We start from the raw sequence: 6,117 nt of genomic DNA, 5'->3' as shown, positions 1-6,117 counted from the left end.
CTCTCGCCTCCAGCACCCACAGTCTGTCTGCGTTCTGCCTTTCCTACAAGGCTATGGCTGCACCAGGACAAGGAATGTGTGCTTTTTATTGCTCTGTCCCTAGCACAGCCCAGCACTTGCAGAGTAGGCGCCCAGGCGGTACATGCTGAAGGAGTCAGCGCTGGGTGAGCTAGAGGACCTGCCTCCTCCTCAGCCTCCTCCCCACTCCCTCTGGCCTCTCCCACCATTCACCAGCCCCTGGCCAGGCACTAGCTGGACTCAAGAAGAAGGAAGGACATTTACTAGAGGACATTTATTATCCTCAGCACAGTTACAATGAAGAGTGGGGACAGGGTAGAGGCTGAGCTTGGGCTTCCTTTCACATCACACTCCCTTCGTGATTGCCCCTTGTCTTCTCCCTTCCTAATCCCAGTCCTAAAAGGAGAATCTGACTTTGGTGGGGACAGGGGCAAGAAACCCAAGGACACTGATGTCTGAGCTCCTTGTACTGGGAGTCAAACATGCCCCCCAAAACAGAAAGAAACTAGATTCTTCAACAAATTCCAGGTCCAAGACTCCTAGTCCCGGCTGCCTGTGTTTCTCCAGAGACTTAATAATGCCTATGGGGATGGGGATGTGAGGGGACACAGGACTTGGCTGACCAGAACGAGGAATACAAGGATCCAGTTGGGGAACACTGCTGTTTAAATATTAAACAGGGTTGGTTTGTCTCCCACATGGGAGACCTTCTCATGCTTCCTGGGGCCCCAAGGTAGATACCTCAGGGTTCACTGTGGCTCTTCTTAGTGCCCCACAGAGCCAGGGCCAGGGAGCAGCTCCAGGAAGAAATACTTGGTATTTACCTATCTACCTCCCACCCAGTGGACAGGAGGACAGGAGCTTTTTCTCACTGCTACAGGCAGGAGAATGAAACTCGGAGATGGAGGGAAGGATACAGAGGTCTGGGGCTCTGTTCTCTCTTCCCTGACTTTAAATATTAGGCTTAAATAAGCATAAATATTAAATAGAGATAAATACACTGGGTGGGGAGGGCTTTGCTCAGGGCTCAGCAAGGTGGCGCAGAACCCGGTACACCAGCTCCAGGAGCCTCTGCAGTCGGGAAGCAACCAGGACACCTACTGCCCGGCGCTGGAAGGCAGAGGTGAAGGTTGGCATGGTGCCCTGGGTGGGATGCACAGCAGGGGCCACCCCTAGGTCTTCCATCTGCAGATGAAAGAAGAGATGAGGGATCAGGCTCTGCTGAGCAGGAGTTGCTGCAAGTGAGAAAACACTGGAGGGGGCTGTTGCGCAGGGCTGTGGGCAGCCACGCAGTTCATGGTGGAACTGAGACTCAGGTCTGAGACCTGACTCCTTGCCCTTGGCTTGAGGGACTGGAGGTAGGCCAGCAGGAGAGTCCTGAAAGCAGGGGTGTGGCTGACTGCACAAGGCCCCCCGAGAATGCTCTCTCGACTGTAGCGAGCTTCCAGGATGTAGTGTGGCCATGGCAGTATGACCTGGTCTCCACCCCCGTCAGTCACTTGCCTCTCTCTCCAGGGCTCACCTGCTGCCAGACAGTGGTGGCAAAGTTGGCAACATCCAGCTGTAGCATGTCCACAGTGGGAGACAACTCGGGGGATATCCCTGCCAGGGCCTGCAGGAGGCCCTGGTAGAGGAAGAGGCCGCTCTGCAGTTGGCTCAGGCAACCTGTCTGGAGAGCAGAGTAGGAGAGGTAGGCGCTGCATGGGGTGGGCCACTCCCTGTTCCCAGGCACCTTGGCATAGGGGTGTGCTCCCTCCCTCTGACCTGCCTCTCCCCATTCCCCTCCAGCCACTCACCAGCTGCAGGCCTTGGCTGGAGCAGTTGCTTAGGGGAGCCTGAGGAATGCCCAGAGAGTGGCCGAGCAGCGCCAGCTCCTCAGGATGGCACAGCTGGTAGGTGGCACACTGGGAATGGAAGGATGTTGAGGACCACTCACCAGGGCCAGGTTGCAGGCTGCTCCTCCTTAAGCCTTCCCATTTCCCTGGGCTTCCCTTCCCTCAGTGTCCTGCCCAGTTTCTCAGCCCCATTCTACTCTGCGCCCCAATTCTGACTGCCCTGGGCCCTGCCCTTCGGCCTCAGCTCCACTCTCTTAATTCTCTTCCATGTCCCCCATGTGTCTCACTCTTTACGCCCCTTCCTGATGACATCTTCTCAGTTCCCTCAGTTAGCTCCCCTTTCCTCCCTGCTCCCTCCATCTCTCTCTCTCTCTCTCTCTGGTCTTCTTTCCTCCACACCCTCAGGCGGCTTCCACTGTCTCACTCACCAGCTTCTCCTGTAGCACAGAGCCTTGGGCCTGGATCTTCCTCACTTGCTCTAAGCACTTGAGCACGAAGCTCTGGGGGACAGGCAGGGAGCTGGCAGGGTCCAGGGGCACAGCCTCTTGCCCCGTCCAGAATGCACTGTGCCACAGCAGCAGCTGTAGGGCTGGAGCAGACCCTGCTCAGGAGATGCTGTCCCCTCCCACCTGGCTCCCTCCCGGGGACAAGGCCAAGTGTCTCCAATCCCCCAGCCCAGAAAGGAGATCCCAGCCCCTCTGCCACTCCGGACTCCCTCCCAAACCCAGAGCAAATAGGTAGCCAGGATCCTCACCCATCAGCTTCGTGGGGCTCCGGGCAGCAGGGCCAGCCATGGTCTTGTGGGGTCTGGGCTGCAGGCTCTGGGCTCTGTCAGGGGCCAACTCCAGAGGGCCTTTATACATAACCCCATGGAGGCCTGGGAGGAAATTACCTGGGGCTGCCACTAATAATGCTTAGTAATAACTTCCAGGATTTATGCAAATTTGGCGTCCAGGACAATGCAGGGGGGGTGGACAAAAAGCTGTTTGCGAAAGTTTTGTGAAATTGTGGAATCTCTGATCCTTCTTTGATGTCTAGTCCCCCTCAAACTCTCTTCCCCCTTCCAGCCCCACCCAGGCCTAAACTGCCCCCAGGGTATTTGAACAGAACTTGTCAGGAGGCTATGCGGCTGGTCAGAGCCCTGGAGGCAAGAGTCTGTTCAGGCTGCTGACCTGACGCTGCCTCCCTTCCTCTGGCAGATGTGCTGGGCAGCTCCTTTTGCCCCTCGCTTTATCTTTGGTAAAAATTCTAAAAGATTGTGCTCCATTTGTGTACAATGTGTCAAAGTGCATTCTACTGTCATGTATAACAAATTAGAACAAATTAGAAAATAAAATAAAAGATATTTTTAAAAAAGATATTTTTAAAACACCTCCTGTGTTGCTGGGATTACAGGTGTGCACCACTACACTGGGCTTATTCTCTGAATTTTATGTATCAGTATTTTTGCACGTCATCATAAGTTGTTTGTTTGCTTTGATTCTGTCCTTCCTATCAGAGATTTTCTTCAAATATCTGATAATTTTTGGCTCTCTGTTTATTTTTTCAAAATATTTATGTTTTAGTTATAGGTGGATACAATATATTTTCTTTATTTAATTTTTTTTTTTTTTTGTAGTTGTAGATAACAGACTACCTTTACTTTATTTATTTGTATGTGGTGCTGAGGATTGAACCCAGTGCCTCACGAATGATAGGCAAGTGCTCTGCTACTCAGCTACAGCCCCAGCCCACACAATATATTTTACATTTATGTGGTGCTGAGGATCAAACCCAGTGCCTCATGCATGCTAGGCGAGTGCTCTCCTCTGAGCCACAATTCCCGCCCTTCTCTGTTTATTTTTAAGAATGAGACACTAAAAAGCTCAAACTAGGTGGCCCTGGGCTCATCACACCCGTAGGGTAAACTGGCAGGCTGGTCAGAATATTCTTGCCTATAGAGTATAGGCCCGTGGCTGGTGTTTGAGTGTGTCTGACAACTGCTGATTCTGGAGCCACATAGGAGAAGAGAGTTGGGGAGGGAGAAGAGGACTTGCTATTTGAGTAGTTAGATATTTTACTTGATCTCCCTATTTTCATTGTGGCATTCCTGTCTTATCTGTGACAGGTCCCTTGGTTCAGAGGCCCTCTTGTTCAATTTTCTCAATCTTCTAAGTGGTAGCATGGAAGAAGATAGAGGAATATGTTGTTGTTGTTGTTTTTAAGTAGACTTCCAGTCTACCACTGAGCCAAAAACCTCAGTCCTGTATTATACCCTCCTACATCCTCTTTTCCAGAAGTATCAGGCACCTCTAATTTCTGAGCCTTTTCTAAATGTTTTTTCTTCTTCCTTTTGGAACTGAGAATTGAACCCAGGACATTTTATTACTGAGCTACATCCCCAGTCATTTTAATTTTTTTGTTTTGAAATAGGGTCTTGCTACATTGGCTAAGGCTGGTTTCGAACTTGTGACCTTCCTGCCTCCGCCTCTGAGTCTCTTGGATTCCATGCCTGGCTTCTGTGAAGTTATTTATTCCTAGTATATCTGCATTCCAGCTTTCAAAATGTTGTTGACATCTTTCTCCTCCTCCTCCTCCTCCTCCTCCTCCTCCTCCTCCTCCTCCTCCTTCCTCCTCCTCCTCCTTCCTCCTCCTCCTCCTCCTCCTTCTTCTTCTTCTCCCTCTCCCTTCTCCCTTCTCCTCCCTTCTCCCTTCTCCTCCCTTCTCCCTTCTCCTCCCTTCTCCTTCCTCCTTCTCCTTCCTCCTTCTTCTTTTTTGTTTTTTTCATTGTTCTTGTTTTGTTTTGTTTTTACATTTTTTTAGTTTTGGGATTGAACCCAAAGCCTCATGGTACATGCTAAGTACTACACATTCTACCACTGTGCTGTAGCTCTAACTTGTTTTTTCTTTTCTTTTCTTTAGGTTTGTATCTTAAAAAAAAAAAAAGAAAAGAAAAAGAAATCTCTGTTCTGTTGCTGGCTTTTTTTTTTTTTTTTTTGAGAGAGAGAGAGAGAATTTTAATATTTATTTTTTAGTTTTCTGCGGACACAACATCTTTGTTTGTATGTGGTGCTGAGGATTGAACCCAGGCCGCATGCATGCTAGGCGAGCGCGCTACCGCTTGAGCCACATCCCTAACCCGTGTTGCTGGCTTTTCTTTTCCTTTTTTATTTCTGTATTGGGGATTGAACCCAGGGGACACTTTACCACTAAGCTACATCCCCAGCCCCCGACCCTCTTTTTTTTTTGTTTTTGTTGTTGTTGTAGATGGACAGCATGCCTTTTTTTATTGTTTATTTTATTATATGGTGTAAGGATCAAACCCAGTGCCTCACACATGCAGGGCAAGGGCTCTGCCACTGAGCTACAGCCCTAGCCCCTCCCCAGCCCTTTTTAAATTTTCTTTTTTTGAGAAAGGGTCTTGCTAAGTTGCTTAAGGCCTTGCTGAATTGCTGGGACTGTTCTTGAATTTGTGATACTCCTGCCTTAGCCTCCCAAATTGCTTTGATTCCAGGTGTGCACAACCAGGCCTGGCTCTTTGCTGTCTTTTTTTTTTTGGGGGGGGGTAGTTGGACACAATACCTTTCTTTTTATTTATTTATTTTTATGGGGTGCTGAGAATCGAACCTAGGGCCTCTCACACACTAGGCAAGTACTCTACCACTGAGCCACAACCCCAGCCCTTATTTTTTTAAATTGTACAACCAATTAGAACATAGATTCTAATAGTTATCTCCAACACTTTCTTATAACTTTATTTTATTTATAATAAAATAACTCACACATGCTAGGCAAGTACTCTACCACTGAGCCTCAACCCCAGCCCATCTTTGCTGTCATTTTAATGGTGTTTTTATGAGGGAACATTGATAAATGCATTTAGTCTATCATGTTTAACCTACACATTCATCAGCTTTTTCTTGCAGATGTCCATTCAAACACCATAGTATCTGTGCAGTGTAATACTGTGTCTGTGATTAGTAATACTCCTTTGATACAGTGTTTTCCAGATTTCCCTAACCCCAAGAATCACTTAAAATGCTTCTTTAATATATAAAATATCAGGTCTTCTGGAAATTTTCTGATTTTAGTGGGTGTGGATTTAGGGCCCACAGATTTATTTATTTATTTATTTAGTTAGTTGTGGTTGGATACAATACCCTTATTCATTTATTTTTATGTGGTGCTAAGGATCAGACCCAGGGCCTTACATGTGCTAGCAAGCACTCTACCACTGAGCCATAACCCCAGCCCCCACAGATATTTTTGTGTTTGTGTTTTAAAC

The 6,117-nt window shown here is 48.2% G+C and overlaps 1 protein-coding gene across 1 annotated transcript; it reads right to left on the bottom strand.

The window, feature by feature from the left end:
- Positions 1–277: 277 nt before the first annotated feature.
- Positions 278–4,412, bottom strand: LOC139702461 (granulocyte colony-stimulating factor-like). The gene is made up of 5 exons (XM_071603708.1): positions 2,608–4,412; positions 2,282–2,442; positions 1,815–1,922; positions 1,541–1,687; positions 278–1,203 (listed from the first exon to the last, which is right to left on the bottom strand). The coding sequence occupies exons 1-5, from the start codon at positions 2,714–2,716 to the stop codon at positions 1,039–1,041; spliced, it is 690 nt and encodes a 229-aa protein (XP_071459809.1). The 5' UTR covers positions 2,717–4,412; the 3' UTR covers positions 278–1,038.
- Positions 4,413–6,117: the final 1,705 nt, after the last annotated feature.

This window comes from Marmota flaviventris, chromosome 17 (genome assembly GCF_047511675.1).
Source record: "Marmota flaviventris isolate mMarFla1 chromosome 17, mMarFla1.hap1, whole genome shotgun sequence".
Taxonomy (NCBI): domain Eukaryota; kingdom Metazoa; phylum Chordata; class Mammalia; order Rodentia; family Sciuridae; genus Marmota; species Marmota flaviventris.
Note: the sequence above shows the minus strand (reverse complement) of the source record. Positions and strands in the feature narration are given on the sequence as shown.

Bases quoted from the DNA above. Each gene is read 5' to 3' on its own strand.
- LOC139702461 (XM_071603708.1), bottom strand. From the start codon at position 2,716: ATGTATAAAGGCCCTCTGGAGTTGGCCCCTGACAGAGCCCAGAGCCTG. The intron at 1,688-1,814 runs GTGAGTGGCTGG...TCTGCTCTCCAG, and splicing joins CCAGCCAAGGCCTGCAGCTG to ACAGGTTGCCTGAGCCAACT. The intron at 1,204-1,540 runs GTGAGCCCTGGA...TTTCATCTGCAG, and splicing joins CCACCACTGTCTGGCAGCAG to ATGGAAGACCTAGGGGTGGC.